At 40.9% G+C, this 21764-nt stretch overlaps 1 protein-coding gene across 7 annotated transcripts in view; it reads left to right on the top strand.

The window, feature by feature from the left end:
- The window catches only part of SLC4A10 (solute carrier family 4 member 10), a 202862-nt gene that overhangs the window by 167427 nt on the left and 13671 nt on the right, over positions 1 to 21764 (top strand). For all 7 annotated transcript variants that reach the window (XM_089519890.1, XM_089519886.1, XM_089519891.1 and 4 more), the window contains 7 exons: positions 4925 to 5086; positions 6539 to 6652; positions 8380 to 8541; positions 14569 to 14820; positions 16346 to 16414; positions 18736 to 18909; positions 19806 to 19928. In XM_089519890.1, coding sequence (XP_089376016.1) covers positions 4925 to 5086; positions 6539 to 6652; positions 8380 to 8541; positions 14569 to 14820; positions 16346 to 16414; positions 18736 to 18909; positions 19806 to 19928 — 1056 coding nt within the window. The remainder of the gene's footprint in view (positions 1 to 4924; positions 5087 to 6538; positions 6653 to 8379; positions 8542 to 14568; positions 14821 to 16345; positions 16415 to 18735; positions 18910 to 19805; positions 19929 to 21764) is intronic.

Raw genomic sequence — 21764 nt, 5'->3', positions numbered from 1 at the left:
CCCTTCAAGAAAAAGTGTGTTTACGTGTTTTCAAGGAAACGTAATTGTGCCTTCCTTAACTTACTAAAGGGCATGCAACATATTGTGAAATGTATTTGATATACTATGATGTTTGTGTGTGTGTATATCAGTAATTCAAACTGAGTTCAAATGCTCTTGAACTGAAATTCCTAAAGACTTATCCAGCATAACCACTGGTGGGGAATGATGGGAGTTACAGTCCAACCATATTTAAAAAGTTGTCAAGTTCTCATCACATAAGATGTTGAGCAATATCCTACTGTAAGCTGCTTTAACTACAATTTGGAAAAGTAACACACAAATAAAAATAATGGTGATGGTGATGGAGGAGGATATAGGGCACTGCTCTTTCACATATGAGGTGTTTCAATGGCTGTCCGCATTATTAGACTGATTAATGTGGCCACATAAAGCTGGAGGTTTTGGGGTGTCATGAAAGGGAAGCAGATTTGCAGATACTCTGTTATTGTTGTATTTTTACTGCCAGGACCAGGGGGAGGTGCTTGTGAAAGTAGGGTATTGCTGTTTATCCTTCAGGAAACTATGGCCTGTTACAGACTGCCAAAATAAAGCTGCTTCGGGTCTCTTTGGAGGTATGCTATTTAAATGATGCATGGGTCCTAAGAGTCCGGAGGTCATGCCAAAGCCACACTCCATTCCTAAGCACTGGAGTGCAGCTTTGGTGCAGCTTCCAGATTCTTAGGATGCATGCATCATTTAAACGGCATACCTCCAAAGAGACCCAAAGCAGCTTTATTTTGACAGTCTGTAACAGGCCTATGAGTTTTGAAATGTAATTTATTCTGAGACATTTGATCATTTCCATTGTTCTAACATGGCAGCCTGTATGAAGATCCTCCAGAGGTCTATGCTGCTATTATTAGGGATATGCTGAATCTTCACTAAGAAATTTTGCTAATTTTGTTGAAACTTTTCACACTTTTCATGCATTTTTCTCTAAATTTGTCTTTAAACTGCATTCTAGGCAAAATGTAGTTCTAACCCTAATCTCATCTCATCTCAAATGTGTCTACTGATTAAATATTTTCTTATAATCCCACATCCACAAAGGATTCTGACTAAAAGTCAACATTAATGTATCTTCAGCTTCCAGACACAGAAGTGAGGCACGCTTCTGAGGAATATCACAAATTATATTGGAACTCTTTTGTCTTCTCTTATGATTCTCAAGATAATTTAGCCCCTCAAAAAACTCAACAATTTCATCAAAACTTTCACTGCAAACAAAATTTGATAACATTTTTAGCTACAATATAAAGAGCCAGTTTTGGTCATGAATCTAGCATACATCCAATTTATGCAAGTAGACTGCTTGCATAATCAAACTTTCTGCTACCCTTTTACTTCAGTCCTCCACCTCTCCATCCAGTCTACTGCTGGGGGACCCTCTGTGTGTGTGTGTATTTACATAAACTTTAAAAGCATTCTTTTTATGTGAGCATGGTATGACTCAAACTTGTTCTCAGGGGGAAAGGGAAGGGACTGGGAAGAACCTCTTCTGCCTTTCCTGTTATGCTTGAGTGTGAGACACAAGTGATAAAAGATAGAGATGCATACATGCATCATGCTCAGCTAAATCATTCCCTGTTTTTGCTGCTTGTTCCAGCCTATCTACCCACAAGCTTCTGGCTGCTGTGCACATGCACTGAGAGTCTAGCTATTTCTTTTGTAAGGATTCACAGTATAAACTAGAAGTGGGCAATGTGTGCTCCTACAGGTGTTCCTGTACTGTAGCTTCAATCATTGCTAGCAAGCCTGGTTACTGATGAGCAGGTTGGGGGAGTTATAAGCCAGCAACATCTGGAGGGCCAGAAATTACCCACCCCAGTGTAAATAAAGTCAGTCCATTCACAAATCCTGGCTTGTTTTGCTTGTTTCACAAACTAAAGCAGATTATAAACCACAATTCCTGGTTCATACCTAGTAGCAAGCCAGGAACCAGGGAAAATGTAATTAAATTCTAGTTAGGTCCTCTTCCTACCTACACAAGAGGAATAGCTGACTGCTGTTTTCATTTTATTGCAGATATTTAAAATGCGTGATTTTTTAATTTTAGATCTTTTCAGTTTATGATTTTAACTGTGTGTTTTTACTTAGATTGTTAACTGTCCTGAACTGTTATGAAAATGGGTGGGTTATAAATAAAATCAATAATAATGTGATGATGTAAGTGTAGGGGAAGAGGAAGGTCAGGTGCTAAATGGATGGACTTCATTAAAGAGACCACAAATATGAGTTTGTAGGAGCTGGGCAGAGCAGTAGAGGACAGGAGCCTGGAGATGTCTCATCCATAGGATTGCTATGGGTCGAGATCGACTTGAAGACAGTTAATAACAACATCAGAGAAGACTATATGAGTATAAGTTATATGCTCACAGTATTTCTGTTCACCTATGAGTGTGAGGCAGCTGTTTTTTCTTTTGAAAGGAATTCAGAATTTCCTCTTCTGCAGGGAATTATGGTCCACTGACCCTAGCTTTTTAGAAAGCCCAATTGGGTGCAATTGGGAGAAAGAGAGATATGAAATAGCCCCAGTATGCATCTGGAATTTCATACATGCCCATTTGGATCCATGTCGAAATATGTAATTAGTCTCTATGCTAGATTTTACACTTAATGATTCCTAGTATAATTAGTTTTGATTTTAGTTTCAGTACAAACAGTTTTGTGGAGTCTGTTGCCACCTTGTGGAAAAGGAAGCTACTTTTCTGATTGTAGAACCACAAGATTTTTCTAATTCAGTCTTTCCCATCTTGCTTCCCTCCAGACAGGGACATAGCCAGGAATTTAGGAAGGGGGGGTCCAGACTAAGTGCCACCATTATAATGGGGCTTGTGTGCGGTGGTGCAGCAGCACACACCATTCATTTTTCTAATGGAAGGAGAGGTCCAGACCCCAAGAACCCCCCCCCCCTTGGCTACGTCCCTGCTCCAGATATGCTCCAGATTCTAGAAGTTGCAGTCCAGAGTACCAGGCTGGGGAAAGCCACTCTGAACTGACATCCCTGTGACATAGGACTTGGTTATGCCAAGTGATTTTAAATCTTAACTGAATTTCACCCAGCTCTACTTGTACCTATACTTTTTATGTAAGTAAATATGTCAGTTCATATCAGACTTAGTTCTCAACAAGTTACTTCTAAAATTAGTAGCATGTTAAATCAATCAAACAAACAAAAAATACAACAAAGAAATGTAAAATTTATTTTGCCAGGAAAAAAATAGAGGAATCAGAGGGTAAAATGAAAGGTAACTGGCACAATATAAGTGCTGCTGGGGGGGGGGGGGGGGGGCACTCACATGAGATATATGTGTTATGTAGTTTGTGACGTTTTCTTATGCTTTTTGTTTTTACTGAATTGGTTGGACCACTCTTATATGATAAATTGATAGTTGCGGCTCTGATCCAAGTATCCTTATAGAATGTCATGGAAGCATCAGAATCTATCAGGAAATGGCATTAAATGAGCACTTGCTGTGGTTCTGAGTTAGTACATTCAAGACATCAATATTTGGGGCCTTTCTGTAGTTTTCTTGCAATAACCACATTCACTGGCTAGCAAGAGTGAACCATGGTGGCCTAGTTGAGACATATATTTTCTGGATTGCTAAATGATTGGGGAGCATCAGTGAGTTGATGATAGAATCATAGAATCATAGAGTTGGAAGACACCGCAAGGGCCATCCAGTCCAACCCCCTGCCATGCAGGAAATCTCAATCAAAGCAAACCTGACAGATGGCCATCCAGTCTCTGTTTAAAGACCTCTAAGAAGGAGACTCCACTACACTCTGCCCTTACTGTCAGGAAGTTCCTCCTAATATTGAGATGGAATATCTTTTCCTGTAGCTTGCATCCATTGCTCTGGGTCCTAGTCTCTGGAGCAGCAGAAAACAAGCTAGCTCCCTCCTCAATGGGACATCCCATCAAGTATTTAAACAGGGCTATCATATCACCTCTTAACCTTCTCTTTTCCAGGCTAAACTTCCTCAGCTCCCTAAATCGTTACTCATAGGGCATGGTTTCCAGGCCCTTCACCATTTTAGTTGCCTCGAACTGCCAACCTGCTGATCTTGCATTCAAAACAGTCAGCCTTTTAACCACTTGAGCCACAGCTTTAATTAAATCAGGGTATAAACTTGTCTAAAGAGAAAAGGTGTGAGGCAGGCCAAAGGAAAGAGCATGTGGATTCACAACTTCATCCTGTCTGTTCAGTTTTTATTTAATAATGCAGGCACTGAGTGTCTCAATTGGCCCAGTGCATGTAGGGACCAAAGATTATGGATAATGACCTAAGTATTCAAAATACTTTAAATGTGCAAGGTTTCATAAGGAAATATATTTAATGTCAAAGCACTTGAGGTTGATGGAGGTAGGATAGAAGGTGAACCCAGTTATAGTTGACTTGGGCTTAATAACTGTTTCTATGTGTAGGATTTCCTCTTTCCTCTTTCTTCTGAAGCCGATTGTAGTTTTGTCCATTTACAATACTTCCAGACATGATGAACAGAAAGACATAATAGTTCACATCAAATATTGGGGCTATATTATGCATTATGTAGCAGCAGTATAAGCATTCTACCATAAGCCTTCTGTTGCATACTCAGCAGAAACTTGTAGCCAGTTTTAGCGCTTTGTCATGAAGACTTATACATAGTATGTGTTTTCAAAGGGATGTTACATTTTTAGGTGTGTACCTTTAAAAACTTACATGTATGCTTGTTTAAAATATGTAGTGCAAAATGTGGCTTTGAGTGTCAGGATTCCAGTAGTTTAAAGGAAAGCCAGTTGGGTCAGGAGTGATAATAGAATGTACAATCCAGTCTTCTGTTTCTCTCTGGTCAGTTGCAAGAATATAAAATGTGCCTTTACTTTCCATGTTAGGAATGTGAGCATTGGCAAGGGACATTTGTAGGACGAGCCTGTGGACATCATGGTCCTTACGTCCCAGATGTTCTCTTCTGGTCAGTCATCTTATTCTTTTCTACAGTTACACTGTCATCCACTTTGAAGCAGTTCAAGACCAGTCGATATTTCCCAACCAAGGTAACCTGTTGCATCTTTTGAAGCTAAAAATAATACTCACTTTATTCCAAACACAGGGTATAGTTCTGTCTCTATGGATGTCAATGACCAATGGATGTCATTGGCATCTATCAGTTCCTGTTTATAATGTTTTATAGCATTTTTGTATCTTTACTATTAATAATATGTTAATATTTGAGAGTGAGAAGGAGAAAAAGTGTGTTTTATTCTGCCTCCATATTTAAACTGGAACATGCAACAGTTACAGCAAAACACATCAAACAAAGTCAGTGCAGTTAGCCTGAAATGTAAATCTACACACAACAGACAGGAATAGTCAATTCCTCAGAAGGCATCTTAAACTGACTTAACCACTTAGTCAACCACTTAATTGCTTAATTAAGTGGTGATCATACCTGCCTTGGATAAATCTACATTGTCTTAGTTGGAGGTACTGATGGGTAGTTATGTACCAGCCAAGAGTGTGCATCAGTTACACTTGCAGAACTTCACTTATGCAACTGTAAACTGAATGCGGATGATATACTATGGCCAAAGGAGTACAACCACATGTGTAAGGGAACTTACATGTGTGCAGGATGTTAACTTCAGTTAAGAAGAGTGACCTAAGATGTTTTTGCACCTGCCGTTCATAGTCAAAATACTTCTTTGTACTTTGAACCAGTGCTCAGTTTGTAATGGTTCGCAGAGACAGGCAGTGTTTCATGTTACTTCAGCTAGGGGTGGTATTTTCAGATACTTTAAACCACTTACATGGCCTAAAACAGGAATAAGCAGTTTCTCTGGGTCAAGGAAGGGCTGCATTGTACCCTCCTGACCCACCAGGAGGTAAACTATGGTTTAATTCCCTGATCCCACTCCACAAGTTTAGCAGCAGTTGCTGCAATTTTCTGTTGCACAAGAGGTTGCTAGGATCCTCCAAGAGTACAGGGCAGAAAGTCCACTTCCTTTCCTGCAGTATGGTCGGCAGAAGTCATGCAGCAGTGGGTAGGGGTGCAAACTCTACCTGCCCACAAGGCATAGGTGGCCAGCCCTGTCCTAGTGAACCCAGCGCTTTGCTTCAACAGAACAGTAGAGTATTACCATGTACTACAGTGCAGTTCATTCAGCTGAAATTTGGCAAATGTGTTTTCTGATAGTATGCACTAGATAATTGCAAATATTAATTGTTGCAGCCATAATTCATTTTATTGGAGTGATAGGGGGGAGCCACACCAGCTATAATAATTAATCTCACTGGTTATTTGTTATTCACTTATATGCATGTGAAGAAAAGTGGCACTTTGTTCCTTCTGTTTTTCCAAATGGAGCTTCATGAGATTTCCTGGGATCTTTAGAGTTGGGAGAAATGGAGTGTTGGGATCAGCATGAAAATCTCTTACTGGGAAAGAGTCTTTTTTTTTAAAAAAATAGCCCTTGTTGATACTGATGATTTTCTCACTATATCTTTAGGTGCGGTCTGTAGTGAGTGACTTTGCTGTCTTTCTCACCATTCTGTGCATGGTTCTAATTGACTATGCCCTTGGGATTCCATCACCAAAACTTCAGGTTCCAAATGAATTTACAGTAAGTCCTTCCCCAGTTGTACTAGGTTTCATTAACATTAAAAATTGCTGCAATAAGTGTGTTCTAAATTACCTGTACTTACTGTATGTACTCGACTGTAGGTTGACCTCACGTATAAGTCAAGGGAAGGTTTGGGGGCCAAAATTATTGATTTTCCCATGACCCGTGGATAATTCAAGGGTAAAACTTGGAGGCTCTTTCAGTGTGTGTATGTGTGCCCACAGCAAGAGACTGAGGTTTTTTGTTTCAGCCTTTGTTTCATCCTTCACTCCCCAAACAATGGCAGAGTGTGCAGGAGAGGGACTCTGTTTAAAAGCAATTAATCACCCAGGACTTTGTGCTTAGCTCAAAAGAGAAAGAAACTGTTCTCCTAACTGTATGGGGGAATCTGAAAGAGCTGCCATCACATTACCATACTGACCCATAAATAACTCAACCTGGGATTTAGGGATCAGTTTTTGCGCATAAATTTCTCAACATATAGATGAGTATATATAGTCTTTATTTCAGAAACGTATTATAATACCATGAATCTGAATGTATCTCCAGTTTGAAATCTTTGCTTCTAAATGAAAAAAAAAATTACACTAAGGCCCGTTACAAACGAGCACCCTAGTACACGACGAGCTGTACTAGGGTTAGAAAGGGGTGTCACTTCTTGATGCCCCTAACCCTAGTACGGACCCAGTCCGTACAAAATGGCGGCACCCTATACAGATGGGCGCCGCCATGACTACGTCACCACCGCACCGCCTCCAAACGAGACGGCGTGATTGTGATGTCGTCGCACCGCGCGAGGGTGCCTAGAGTGCCCTTTCTGCGGTGCGAGAAGGAGCTCCGAAATGGAGCTCCTTCTGTGGTTTGCGTCGCTGGTGCAGCCTTTAGACGGCTGCGCCAGGGACGCAAGGGAAAAAGGGGCCAAACAGCTCCTTTCTCCTCCTCCCCCCGCCATCAGGTGTCCTTGGGGCATGAAGCACCAAGGACACCCCTTTCGAGGCCGCGGGGAAGTGGCCTTTTGCTGCTTCCCTGCGGCCTGGAAAGCGGCGGATCAGGGCCTCAGAGGCTGCCGTTGTGGCAGCTGAGGCCCTGATACAGCGCCCAAAGGGGCGGTCTGTAACACGCCTAAGTTTCAGAACAATCAAATAATCATTGATTAAGATGACAGATCTAATGAGAATAGTTCAGTGTAAAAAGAGTCTTTTTGCTCCAATTCCAATTGTTTCCACATTATGTCTATTTGCAATTCTAACAGCATAATCATAGACATTGGGGTGAGAATTTGTGTTCTTCAGGTGATTTTGGCTCCAGATCCTACCATTTGATCCTAATAGCCAATGGACAAATATTATGGAAACTAATTAGTCAAACACCGGGAAGAGGCCTGCAGGTTCCCCACTCTGGCCCTTCTTGATTTCTTACATTTCATTGGGGCTTACTCAATGCAAGTATAGTTAGGATTGCAGTTTTAGCTACTCTTTGGCTGATGATGTTTGCACTGATGTTCTCTGGCTTTCTCTGGGTATCTCTGGTATCACTACACAGTGTACAATGATATTAATGTGGTAATATACAACTTTTAGTATTTACCATTACCTTGTACTTTTTCTTTTTTAAAAGTGGAGGGGGGAAATTTGTTAAGCTCTGATCCTGAAAAACCTTTTTAGATACACCATAAAAATACGATTTAATAAACCCTAACACTTGGTAATTTGCTCTTGTCCTCTTAGCCTACCAGAGATGACCGTGGCTGGTTTATCACTCCTGTGGGTCCCAATCCTTGGTGGACAGTGCTGGCAGCAGTAATTCCAGCACTTCTTTGTACTATTCTGATATTTATGGACCAGCAGATTACAGCTGTTATCATAAACAGGAAAGAACATAAACTAAAGGTAAGATAATAATGTTACAATTATTATTTTGATCTTTCTGATTATTATTCCGGAGACTCCATCAGTAAACATTTTGAAAAACACAGGTTATCTGTTCTGAAGCTGACTAGAAAATAGAAAATTACACATTTTACCCAATTTTGTGTTTTTTGTGTCTCTCTGGCTGAGCCGAGACTATTTCCTAGGTCTTCCACACCGTGCAATTATAGATATCCCCTGGGCCCCTTTAACTGCCCTGATTCCATCCTGTGGAATTCTGGGACTGGCATTTAGAAAGGAGCATTTAGAGTTATCAACCAGAAAACTCTTCTCAAGGTTTCATAAAATGCAGCCATGCATTTAAAGTGGAATGTTGTGTTGTTTGCCTTCAAATTGTTTCTTACTTATGGCAACTCTAGCGTGAACCTGTCACAGGGTTTTCTTGGCAAGTTTCTTCTGTGTGGTTTGCCATTGTCATCCTCTCAGGCTTAGAGAATGTGACGTGCCCAAGATTACCCAGTGAGTTTTCATGGCCGAACAGGGATTTAAACTTTGTCTTCCAGAGTCATAATCCAACCCTCAAACCACTACACCACACTGGCCGGAATATAACACTAAAATTGTGTAGTGTGAAAGAGGCCTCAGGTTCAGGCAGTTTGGGACATGCCACGAACCACTGACTGTTCAGTAACACGAATAAAGAAACCCGTCAGTGAATGAATCTCATGTGTGCATTGAAGCGAAGGGTGCAGGCAAATGGAAATGCAAAGTATAGGATGCAGTTGAAGAAACTAAATCATTACACTGTGTCCTATTAAAGATATAACCAAAGGGAATTACACAGAGAGGAATCCTGCTTCAAAGGGCCATCAGCTTCTCTAAATGAATATATATTAAATGGCCTTCATCATTTATGCAATGCTTGAAACAATAAACAAAAATCCCCCCAATATTCCTATTCATAAATGTGTTTTCTGCTTGGTTACCTGGAGATTATTTTGACATATAACATGGCATAAGGCAAGTGGCTGGTTTCTAATGGTGATTAAAACATAGAATATAGAGCTAGCATTTGATCTGAGAAATTTAATGCATTGAATGCCCATGAAAGTGCATTTCACAATAAAAATGTTAAATCTTTTAATTTTTGTTTGTCAACTGTCTCTCTCTTGTGGTGCATATTTTGTTGTTTTTGCAGAGGATGGAAAACTGTCACAACCAGCCTCAGAATGACTCAGTCATAAAACAGGGATGGTAGATTCCAGCAGAACTGGGAGTGGGTGATTCCCCCCACACACTCTGCTGCAGCCCCTTCATGTGCTCCCAAAATCCTGGGAAACTCTCCAGAACTGATTTTTGGGTAGTAGAAGGCTGGAGGGGGAGGGGAAGAAAGGTTTGTGGTAACTGCCAGCAAAAGGTTGGATTTAGCTCAGTGTTTTTTTTCCATTCCACAGATGGCAAAATGAAACAAGGTTCATGACTTTTCTGAAAAAAATAAAAATAAAAGGCTAGATGAAATTTCAGGGATAAGCCTATCTGAATGGGTGCACAATTTTTTATTTTATTTTATTTTTTGCTTCTTTGCCTCTTTGTAGTAAACTGAAACCACATTACGAATGCAGTTTCAGCCTCCTCTTCTCACAAGCTGCTGCAGCTTCTTGATAGCTCTCAATGTTTCTTTTTCTGTGTTTTTGCTTCCTGCCCTCTTTGTCAGTCAGGCTCCTTGTGTCAATCCCCGGTGCTGCATGTGGTTAACTTGACAGATGTAGGGAGTTGCTGCCAAACTTGTGTGTGTGTGTGTGTGTGATTTGATTCCCCCCACCCCTTTTCTCTTTCTTTCAGCCCTCTCAGCATGTAAGAGTCAGATGGTTTCCCTGGCTGCCCTCCTGCCTTAATGCATATCCATGTTCTTTATTATTTATTTATTTGGTGGGGTCTGATGGAGCATCATCACCTGTTGCCACACTTCTTTTCTCCCGTATGTCAGTTTCTTTAGGCTTCTGCATGTGACAGAGGCAAACACAAATCCACGTACTGCTTAAATGACATCTTTGCCCTTGTGAGGCTTTTGTCCCTTTTGATGTTGGAGGACTGAAGAGACGTAAGGGCTTATGTTTGAATGAAAAATAGATTACATATTTTCTTAGGAATATACACCTGGATGTGGCTACAAGGGTCATGTGACTCAGATTCTATATATTTATTCCTTCCCTCTGCTGTGGTGGTGCTGATGAACAAGCAACTACAAAAACCATTTAAATTGGCAATTCTTAACTTCATGTGATATGGATCCATCCAGTGGTACACAATCAGGCTTTCTTCTCTTCACACCTGCATCCCCCCCAAATCTGCTTTAAGAGAGCTAAGAAAGGAGGAAAGATTTGCCAATAATGTCTATTCTACAGGTGGGCAGACATTATTTGATACACAGGACACATGTGAGTACACCAGTGGTAGAAAACCTGTAGCGTTTCAGATATTGTTGGACATCTGTGCTTATCGTCTCCAACCAGCAAAACCAAGGATGATGTGAATTTCAGTCAAAAAAACATCTGTAGGCTCAGAGGTTATCCAGCCTTGGCTTATTGCTGGCTCCTAGAGTACATTTTTGCATATTATTTCATTTGTTTTGAAATTTTGTACAGTATGAATTTGATAGTGATAACTACGGCTGAAATCCTGTTGGGGACTTATGTCTCTGTAAGTCAACTTAGATCTGTGGGAATTAGAACTGTGCAGTTGTGGAATGCTTATATCCAGTAGTCCTGCTGTTAGGTTACTATGTTGTGGAGCCGGCAAAGTGCCTGATACACACTGGAGTGCAGTGCACATCGGTATGTGATCCACATTGGTGTATATAGCATTCCAGTGTTCATTGTGTACTGATGTGCTTTGGGTCCAATGCTCATTGGGTTCTGTTGCTGGTGTCCTGTTACGCACTTTCACAATTCAGGAAAAAAGTTTTCTTAGCACCTCTGCTACATAGCTAAGTATAAGTGAAATTATGTAATGTGATGGGTCATACAGGCTTCTGGCATATTATTGTTGTTCTCATTTCTTAGATGTCATTTTTCTAAAAAGGACTCAAGACATCTGACAAAGTTTACAAAAACTCTAAAGAAAAAATGTAAAACCAACGTACAATGTAAAGCAACACTTCTTCTCTAAGAAGGAAGCATAGGAATAATGGAATGAATCAGCCAGTCACTTTCCACCAAATATTGACCATAAGGCACTGAAAAGATCATAATATCAGGGTCAAGTGAAACTCACTGGGGGGAGCATTTGAGTAAGGGGGGCTGGTGGTTCCCTTTTCAGTGGGGTGATAAGTCCAGATATTAGTTTAAGTTAGTTTAATTGGGGTTATCTAAAATGCTGAACCTTGTTATTCATGTAGGTCCAGCACCTTGGACATCACTTTAAAATTCTGGATAAAAATCCAGAGTTGATTCACCATTGCACTGATATGGAAGCCTCCAACCACAGCTGGGGAGCTCCAGCTCTGCCTTGTTACCACCCTTCAAACCTCTCCCTAGAATAATCTCTAAAATACAGAATGCTGATAAGACAAGTGATTCAGCAAGCAATATTATCCCAGTAGGAATTAGCACATCTTTGTTATAACAGTGGGGAAATCTTGTCATGTCAGGGAGCTCTGGTTGCTCACCTGTGGACAGGATTTTTGTTGTAGTTGTTGTTTTGCTTGTTTGTTTCTTTAAAGTACAGATAATTTGCAAGGATAAAATCCAGTTGTATAAACTATATATTCAAAGTGCAGGTTATGACCTATAAAGTCCTATATGGCTTAGGCACTACCTTCAAGGTATGATTGGTGGGCACATTAAATAGGACCATCTCAGTGGCTGTTTCTAGACTCTGGAACTCCCTTCCTGGGCAGCTAGAATGGCCCATTCATTGTTGCCCTTCTTTCAGCAGATGAAGACTTTTTTGAAAAAAAATCAGACAACCTTTCAGAACTAAAGGCTTTTAACAAAAGCCCCATTCATACTGAGCTATTTGCGCTGGATGGAACTGGGTAGATCCAGATTCCCTCCCCCTGAATCTCTCCGGAAGCAAGTGCCGACTATTTACCCTGAATGCCATTAGCTCTGGGAAGAGTTCTAATTTGCTGAACTGGTTTAAAAAAAGGCTCCTTTGCTGTCAATCAAATTCTCTTCCGCTTTCGTCAAGGTGATGTTTCTTACAGTGATTGGGCAACTGAATGGGTGATTTTACCCTTCCCCGCCTCTTTTTTTTTTAAAAAAAAACAGGCACCAGTATGCGCATATTTTGTCAAATTTAAAAACCTCCTCTGTGTGTGTGTGTTGTGGGTATTTGGGTCACTGCAGGTTATTGATCTTCTCTTGGCCCCGTTTTCAACCCCCAAATGCAATCTAATGCATCCTCCCTCCTTGCCACCTTAGAGTGCCTCATACACATGTAATTATTATTATTATTAATTTCTCACCTCGGAATGCCAGAATAGGATGTCATGCATCCTTTGCTTTCCCTCAGCTACCCCTGAATTCCTTACAGACAGTAGCAAAAGCATTCTGTATCAATTTGCCAAATTGGAAAGAGAAATATTTGTAACATTTGCATTGTGCATTCACAAAGAAAAAAGCCTCCTGCAAAGTGCCATGCTGCTGGAAGCAAGGAAATAAAAGGGAAAGTGAACAGGCAGACAGCCACATTCTATCTATATATCTGTCTACCTGTAGCAAAAAACATGCGCATAGTCTGTCAAAAATAATTTTAATTTTTTTTTTTAAAGAGAGAGAGAAAGCTTCCTGGTGCAAGAGTGGAGGCTTGCTCCATCCTGTACCCTCCCTCTGACCTACTCTGAACTTGACCCTTTATTCTGCTCCTTCCTTCTCCTCCTCCTGCTCTGTTAGCCAGATTGCCCTCCATGCCTCCTTCTTCCCCCTGGCTCCTTCATCCTCCTTCTCCTCCTGCTCCTCCTCCGTCACCGATTCTCTTGGCACCCTTTGGCTCCTACCTTCTCCTCCTGCTCCTGCTCCGTTACCCCGATTGCCCTCCATTGCCCCCTTCTCCCCTTGCCTGGCTCCTTCATCCTCCAGCCTCACTCTTGGCACCCTTTCTCCAGTTCCGCCCTCTGGCCTAAACCCCTCCCCTGAACTTGCCCCAATCATGATCGGGGGCAAGTTCATATTTGCCGAACCCGTTTTTCCCCCAAAGATACAGCTTTTACCCCGCTTCCAAATTACCTGTGCTAAGGGGCACTTGCCCCAAAATGGGCGTGGAAGCCTCGGATTCTCTTGTGGGAGATTTGGGGGAAATATGAACTTCACATGCATAATTTGGTTCCTGATCCGGGGTAAAAGGTAGTCTGAATGGCCCCAAAGTGCTGCAAATGCTGTATGATTTTGAATTGCATTGTGTAACTTAAAAAAAAAAGAGTATATGTTTCTAATAAGGCTAATAGTTTAATTTGAATTTTTTGGTTGACTTTTGTATGTTTTTAATTGTACATTGGGCCCTTGGTCTCTGCTGGGGTTTGGTTCCAGGATCCACTGTGGATGCCAAAACTGGTGGATGCCCAAGTCCCATTATATATAACAGGGTAGTAAAATGGTGTCCCTTATATAAAATGGCAAAATCAAGCTTTGCTTTTTGTATTTTCCTTTTTTTTGTTTTGTTTTTGTTTTTGTTTTTGTTTTTTGTGTGTGAATATTTTGAAGCCATGGATGCAGAATCCATGGCTAGGGAGGGCTGACTGTAATCTTTTAAATTTGTTTCCTGTCTTGAGACCCTATTTTGGGGGAAAGGCTGGATATAAATAAAGATGATGATGATGATGATGCCACTGCCACCACAAGGAAGTGAGAGAGAAGGGCCAAGGTAACCTGAAATACAGGTCTTGCCAAATGGTTCATGTGCTTTTCATTCAGTCCTGTGCATTGCTACACAATCTGCACATTAGGGATGCCTGCTGCACAAATGTTTACCCAGGCCAAAGCCAGGAATAACCTTATATCTGTGTAACATTTTCCCTTTCTCTGTCTCTTTTTTTGTTTGTTTTTACAGAAAGGCTGTGGCTATCACCTGGATTTGCTGATGGTGGCCCTCATGCTTGGTGTCTGCTCTCTCATGGGTCTGCCATGGTTTGTTGCTGCCACTGTCCTCTCCATTTCTCATGTAAACAGCTTAAAGCTGGAGTCAGAATGTTCTGCTCCAGGGGAGCAGCCCAAATTTCTTGGCATACGTGAACAACGGGTCACAGGGCTCATGATATTTGTTCTCATGGGATCATCTGTTTTTTTGACCAGAATTCTTAAGGTAGGTTCATGATTTGGAAGCCAAGGATCTTGTAGATCTATTTGGTATATATGATTTTAAATCTGAATGTGTTTATCTGTTTTGTCATGAGAAAATCTTTCTTTCTTCTTAGCTGGCTAAGATTCTATCCTGTTCATACCAATGTTGGATCATTTACTTTTCCTCTCTCAGATCCCTAGTTCAATTCTTGAAATCTCTACATTTTAGTTAATTACTTAAAGTTAACTAACTTTAAGTTAAGTAAAATTTTAAGTTAGTTTTTAAAATCTCAGTAGAGTGATGATAAAGTCCTTTGTATAAGATCCTGGGTATCTGTTGCCCATTTGAGCTGGCAGTACTAGATGGGAAGGACTGATAGTCTGATTTAAAATAAGGCATTTCGATTCTTTCAAGATAGGCACTTTACAGCACTAATAGACTAATTCAGTCATCATAGAAATGCAGTAGGCTGCAGTCTCCTGCCAGTTACAACCTGCCATCATCTATGGGCTGAACAAACCTTGCAGATGTCCCTTATAAAATACACATGGCTTTTGTGCATGTCCATATGGGTGATTTTATTTCCTTTGCCACACAATTCTGCTTTGAAGAAGACCCCAAGATGAGCTGCTGCTTCACTCTAGCCTTCTTCAACTTGACAGCCTTTACATGAGTTGGGCAACAGCTCATGTCCTTGCCAGCCAGCATAGCCGGTGGTGAGGGATAGTTTAGTTTAAAAGACTGTGAGAACACAGCTTGGTATCCCCACACTTGCTTTGAAGAGGGATATCAGTTATCTATTCCACTCTACTGTTGGTATTAGGTTCATCTCACAATCCAGAGATGCATGCTTGTGACATTGACCTACACATATGTGACCATACTGTTGTAGAACCAGTGTTTGGAAAACTCTGGCCTACAGTTTCCAGTTGCCAAGATGGTTGGGGGATTTGGGGAATTGTAGTGCAAAATGGTTGGTGTTGTGATGGTCTGGGCTTGAAGCTGCACTGAGTTTAGCAGAAGGGCATAAATGCCTATTTTGGGAAAACTGGGCTGTTTGTTTGTTTAATTTGTATCCCACCTTTCTCTTGCTATGGGATCCAAAGTAGCTTACACCTTTGATTAAAACAAAGTATGGCTAAAATTGGATGGTAAAAAGGTTTTCAAAAACACCACAATTTAAAACAGCATTAAGGCATTCAAAAAGTAAAAATGAAAGTCACTATCTATATAAGAACATGATAGTCAGCATGGTGTAGTGGTTTGAGCATTAGACTGTGACTCCAGAGACCAGGGTTCAGTTCTTCTCTTCGCCATGGAAATGCACTGGAAATGACTTGAAGGCACACAACAACAAAATATCAGGACATAACACAGTAACTACAGATTTGGGGTGAAATAGAGCATGAAGAAATAATACAGCATGCTTTCCTATATGCCTAGTCTGCACTCCTGTTAATTTCATATGTTTTGCCAAATGTATATCTCCTTTTTATGATTATTCATGAACTGATAACCAGTTTGTTCTTTTTCCTCTTCTTTGCAGTTTATTCCCATGCCAGTACTTTACGGTGTATTTCTGTATATGGGTGCCTCTTCCCTAAAAGGAATTCAGGTAAAGTATTGTATGTAGAATATTTCTTCCTCTGTGGTTCTTGTAGCCCCTTTCACCTTATTGATGGTTGTGACTCTACACTATGAAGTTTTACACAGAAATTTTAAAAAATGTGAGATAAAGATTAAATGAATCAATTACAGTGCGGCCGCATTATATGCGGCTTTGAGCTTATATGCTCAAGCTGCTCGGGAGTGTGCAGGGCGCAAGGGGCAGCACGTCCCATCCGGATGAATGGGGTGCACGCCCGTGGCGTGCGCCCATTGCTGCACACACGAGCCCCATTCACTTGAATGGGGCTCAAGCATAGGCAGAATTCGCCTTACACCGGGGTGTGTGTCCGGAATGGATCCCCCACGTAAGGCGAGGTTTGACTGTATTTTAATTATGGAAAAGAACCCTTCAGTATGAATACTGCAGGCAAAACTCATCAGTACCTGAAATTATGGTAGTTTTCTTCTCATAGTGAGAGAAAACAAATATTCCTCTGCAGTATTCTCCCATTATTCAAACATTTTGAAGTGTTGGAGAAGAATTATGCTGCATAGGAAAACACATTTTTGTGCATAAAAACCTGTTTTCTGTGCAGAGTGGGGGTTTGTGCAAGTAACAGTCACTGTCACAGAAACCTGTGGCATGTTTTGCTGCAAAAAAATGTGTTTTTCTATACAAAATAGTTCCTCCACAGCATTAGAAAATTTGAATATTTGGGGAAATTTGCACACGATTTTCACTACTCTATTATTCCTCCTGGCCAGGTTTCTGGACTTTCAGGAAACCCATTTTTTGACCTCAGAGTGAATAATAACAATGAGTATTCTTTCCATCCCACATCTAGACAGTACTAGATAGGAGAAGCAGGGCTCATAATCTGCAGTGAGATGGTAAGGCACATCTATAATATTCCCTGTGTCCTGCCTCTTCTTCAGAACCCTACCCCATCTGCTTATCAGTCTACAGGCCAAACCACTGTAAGACATTATGCAGCTCTGTTCTGTAGCACAGATTATTACAGCTTTCCCTAGACTTCTGGAACCTTCTAGAAAAGTTGGGCTCTAAATGGCACCATCTCAAATTAGCCCAATTAACATAATGGTTTGGATGATGAGATTTGTTTTCATTGTAACTGAAGTGTCATGTTGAGTAAGGCTGAGCTGCTTTAGATTTGACTTGGGACACACTTACCTAAAATCTTGCCAGTCTATGGTTTTGACTTCATAGTTGGAATCATGTGGCCCTCCAAATGTTGTTAGACTAAAATACCCAGCATTCCTCATCACTGGCTATATTGGTTAGGGCTGCTGGGACTTGCAGGACTAACTGATCCGTATCCCTGTTTTAAAGTTATGTGTATTATGTTTAAAGAAACTATAGTCATATTTTTAAACATTTTAATGCAAAACTGAAACATAACTGCACATCACATGTATAGATGGATTAAATACAGATCATCTTGTTTTCCCTCTTTTTCCTTCTCTCCCTTCATTTCTTCATGGTCTGATGGTATCATAAGATCCACTGCCTGATGTAAACACTTATTTGTAACAACAAAAATGCTTTTTGTACTGGAAAGATGAAATCATGGCAGCCTCCTTAAAGTTGTGGCCCATGGCAGCCACTGTAAATGGCCACTATTTGTCTTTTGAGTACCATTTTGAGATTAAGGTTACCATCATTCTTTTTAAACAAAGGTGGGAATTATGCACCCCTCTGAAGGTTGCATTGCACTTCCAATCACTTTTCACCATTAGCTGTGGTACTCAAGGCTGTTTGCATTTGCAGTTCAACAACATCTGGAAAGCTGTATGACCCCGTTTTAAATGTTTCATTTGGAGAACTCTTGTATATATGTGGGGGGTGGGGTGGCAACCTGCAAACAAATGTGACCTATGGGGTCCACATCTGTGGGCGGTTGTAGATACCTGCTCACACCATCACCTCCTGCATGATGCTGCCACTAGCTCTAGTGAGAGCATGCAAAGAAAGGTACTTTGTTTAGTTTGTTCCCCATCCAAACCAATTCCTTAGGCCTAGTTTTCCAGCATAACCAAGCGTATGGGGAAAGAGCATACATTAGGTGAGTCACCTATTATGCCTTCTTTCCCAGGGTGATTACTGGATGGATGGCAAGTTTTAAGGCCTTTCCTTCCTCCCAGGGATCTGGATTAGAATGTGGTGTGTGGATGTGTGTCTACATAAATAGGGCACATGTCCTGGCTGTCAACCCCACATCTGACTGTCAGGCCCATCAGATTCACCACCTATGCTCTAGGTCATGTCGGTGCTGCAGAAATTTAAAGTGTGCTTTACCCTTTGCCAAGCTTTTTGACAGAATCAAGTTATTCTGGATGCCTGCCAAACATCAGCCAGACTTCATCTACCTGAGGCACGTTCCTCTCAGAAAAGTCCATCTCTTCACAGTAATCCAACTGAGCTGTCTGGTGCTGCTGTGGGTGATCAAAGCTTCAAGAGCTGCCATTGTGTTCCCTATGATGGTATGGATTTGATTTCTGTAGCAGTCACATTCTTCCTCAAAGCAAAATTGGATGGTTGGTTGAGTGAGAACCCTATTATTAGATAATGTTACATTGCTAGAAAACAGAGATAGGAAGAGTCAAGTCCCTGGGATATGTAAAGAGCATTAAAAATGTTTTTAGTGTATTTGTAATTTTCAAAATTGGTTTGCAGCTAGAATTTTAGCTAAATGTCACATAGTGAAATGAAAAATGAAATAAATGCACTATAATTCCATCCAGGGCCTCTCTTGCTGGAAGGAAGGGACCTGGCTGGAAGGAAGCTCTGAGGGCAGCAGTCTGGAGTCCCCATTCCTGGAGGGTGCTCTGGGGCCTGGCTGGATGACCTCACAGTCCATTTTGGCTCCAGACCTGCTGAGGCTCCCCTGCTCACCCAGCCAGGCCCCAGAGCCCCCTCCAGGAATGGGCACTCCAGAGCACTGCCCTCAGAGCTCCCTTCCATCCAGGTGTCAGGCTTGGCCCTCCCTTGGCTGGAAGGAAGGGACCTGGAAGGAAAGAAGCTCCAAGGGCAGCTCCTGAGTGCCCATTCCAGGAGGTGGTTTGGATAATTTTGAATAATAATAAAATAAAAATAAAAAAAAACAGGAATAAACTCTTCTAGAACATGGCCTCATAGCCTGAAAACCCCACAAAAAACTATGGATGCCAGCTTAGATTTCACAAATTAAATAGCATTACTGATAAAAGCAAATTCAAAACAGTTTAAAATACAGTGGAAACATTATTTTATTTATTCAATTTGTGTTCATTGGTGGTACATGAATGGGATGCATTTGTCAAAATGATTGCTGGAGCAGGTCTGTGGAATTTGTGTATCTGTTGGTGCTATCTTAACATGTGATAAATGTTCTGACCAGGTCTTGGCATTGGTGTTCGTTAGAAAACTCATGGACTTATTTTTTACCAAACGGGAGCTGAGCTGGCTGGATGATTTGATGCCAGAGAGCAAGAAGAAAAAACTTGAAGATGCTGAAAAAGAGGTAGGCATCCTTCATTCCCTTATAGAATTGCTATCCTGGGCTTTTCTGTGTGGAAAAAAAAACTCCAGTAGGAATCTCAGCTTTGCCTTTTAGGTTTGTATGTCTGTGTAACTTGTTTTTTGGAGTTTATTTTTTAAAAAAATATTTTCAAGCTGTGGATGCGTTAATCTGTGGATAAATAATCAATGGATATGGAAGGCTGCCTATATGATGTTTTCTGCACAAAACAAACATATGCAAATTTTGCACAGAATAAATCCCAAACTACATGGAAGATTTCCATACCTAGTGTAATCTCTGGTAAAATGTCCCAAAAACATCCCTTAAACGTGGAGGAAGTGCACGTGTCTGAATGCCTGGTACACTTCCTCAATCGTCATGGAATCGTCGTTCCCTCTATCATCCCTGAATTGTCTCAAGGGGAGTGGATTTCCTATGAACACAAAGTTTCCGTTCATAGGAAATCCACCCCCCTTGAGATGATTCATTGATGGTAGAGAGAGCGATGATTCCATGAGATTGCACAAGGTATGGAAAGCTTCAAAAGTCTTAGAAAAATGCCCTTTATGAAGACTATCTCACAGTGAGAAGAAACTTACTTTCTTAATCTTTTGATCAATTTTTCATGTGAATGGTGTGTTTTTCTCCATTTGGAGCAAGGAGAGCTGGATTAGGGGTCTGATCTGAGGCTGTACTCCTTGTGGCTGATGTAATTGTGCCAATCTAAACGGCAGCATCAGCATAAGCAGCAGGGGTAAAATGACCACAGATGCCCTGGCATAGGAGAGGATGGCATAGGAAGTCATTTCTGTCAAGAGAGAAAGCTGCCCTGCTCGCTTCTGAGCTGCTGACTTTTGAGATAGCTTTCTCTTCCATTTTCCTGCTGCCACAAAAATGTGCCTCATGCTTGTGTAATGGAGTATTACCTTGGCATAAACCATGGGGAGGGTTCCAGCCAGAATGCTATTTAACCCATTAAAGGCCCAATCCATCCATAGTTAATCACCTACTTGGAGGGATGAAGTTGTTGGTGACTCTGGTAACTTCTTGTGCATTGAGTAGGAAAAGCTTGAAAATGTTAGTTTAGAACACTTCATATCCATCATTCCCTAGCCAGAATAGCTAGTAACCATGCCAGCTGGGGTTTCAGGCTCTTTTCCAAGCTCTTCCATAGAGAGCACATATGAGTTGCCTGTTTTCTGTTTCCCATTCACCTTTTCCCCAAGGAAATTGTTGCAGTTATGCAGTCCATGCCCAGCTTAGATATGACTCTCTCACTGATACCTTCTCTCATAGTGCAAAGAAATAAAAATAAGACCTTTTTATCCTTTGTAACTGTCATAAAAATCCATTGTTTTTTGGCCTGTTTTTATTTTCATATATCATTTATGTCTGTGTGTGGTTCTTTCTAGACCTGAAAATGACAGAAAGCAAAACTAGAATGATATATTCCTTTCCCATCTAGTTTGATTTTTTTTCATTTTGTCTTTTTGAGGATATTTTTAAAAATGTCATTGCAAAATATTTAAGGCTATTATTAAAGCAGCTCAGTTGTCAAAAATCTGGGAATCTGTGAAGCTTGGAAATGACAAAATTAACTAGGAATAAAAATGGTGACAGAGTCCCCGGGATGTAATTAGAAAGGCATAATTATTCTGGCTTTAAAAATAGAAATGGGTTCTACGTACAAATAGAAACGGAGGTGAGAAGATATTTTTAGAAAGCTGATTTGACTGGATCCAGATTCTCATTCTGTGACATGCTTTTCAATATATGAAAAAAAAAATGTCCCAGCTGTGATGAGCCTGAAACATCAAGGCAAGAAACAACATTTAA

This window comes from Sceloporus occidentalis, unplaced genomic scaffold (genome assembly GCF_023333645.1).
Source record: "Sceloporus occidentalis isolate IW3139 unplaced genomic scaffold, rSceOcc1.0.p SCAF_4, whole genome shotgun sequence".
Lineage (NCBI taxonomy): Eukaryota > Metazoa > Chordata > Lepidosauria > Squamata > Phrynosomatidae > Sceloporus > Sceloporus occidentalis.
The sequence above is the reverse complement of the archived record's forward strand: the minus strand, read 5'-3'. Positions and strand labels throughout refer to the sequence as shown.